Raw genomic sequence first — 685 nt, 5'->3', positions numbered from 1 at the left:
GCACCGCGGGAGCCCCAGCGGCAGCGGTCGCCGCCGAGATGTCCCGGCGAAAGCAGAGCAAACCCCGGCAGATCAAACGTAAGTTTGCGCGCGGAGCCCGGAGTTGGTGGGGTTATTTCTGAGGAGGGGGGCGCGCGGGACGGGAAGGGGGAGGGGGGAGCTGGGGGACCTCCGCTCCCGGTCCCCTAGACGTGTCAAACTTTGCCTGAGCGGTCGAAGAGACAACTGGAGGGTCGTGGCCAGACGGACTGGCGGCCCTAGCCGCGGGGAGAGGACGAGGCTGCGGGGAGCAGCCCGTGCCTGCCGCGCTCAGCCTTCGAGCCCGGGCTTCCTTCTCGCTCCCGTCCCGCACGCGGTGTCACCGGTGCGGTTCGGTCCCGCTGGATGGGGCATCCCGCCCCTTGAGGCTGATTATTAGGACTGTTGTTGTCAGTGTTGTTGTCGCGATTGCCGCGGTCCTACTCTCGGGAAGCACTTGTAGCGACCGGGGTGAGAACTTCTCAGAGGAACTGGTCGAGGTCTGGGGCGAGGGAGGGGACTTCCTCGGGCGGGGGAAAGGCAGAGCGGCAGGGTCCCCATCCTGGGCGGCGCCAGGGCCACGCCAGAGCGAAGCGAAACAAAAAGTAGGTGCGAAAGTTGGCGCCTGTGCCGCGGGCGGCCGTGCGGCGCTGCCCGGCGAGCGCGG

General features: G+C 68.3%; 1 protein-coding gene across 1 annotated transcript in view; it reads left to right on the top strand.

Annotated features, from left to right (window-relative positions):
* The first annotated feature begins 6 nt into the window (after positions 1-6).
* Positions 7-685, top strand: part of ZFPM2 (zinc finger protein, FOG family member 2) — a 460,753-nt gene continuing 460,074 nt past the window's right edge. The window contains exon 1 of the mRNA XM_008060894.2: positions 7-78. Within this exon, the coding sequence (XP_008059085.2) occupies positions 39-78 (40 nt within the window). The 5' untranslated portion in view covers positions 7-38. The remainder of the gene's footprint in view (positions 79-685) is intronic.

The sequence above is a fragment of the Carlito syrichta genome, unplaced genomic scaffold (assembly GCF_000164805.1).
Source record: "Carlito syrichta isolate Samal-C Ts95f unplaced genomic scaffold, Tarsius_syrichta-2.0.1 Scaffold304764, whole genome shotgun sequence".
NCBI lineage: Eukaryota > Metazoa > Chordata > Mammalia > Primates > Tarsiidae > Carlito > Carlito syrichta.
Note: the sequence above shows the minus strand (reverse complement) of the source record. Positions and strands in the feature narration are given on the sequence as shown.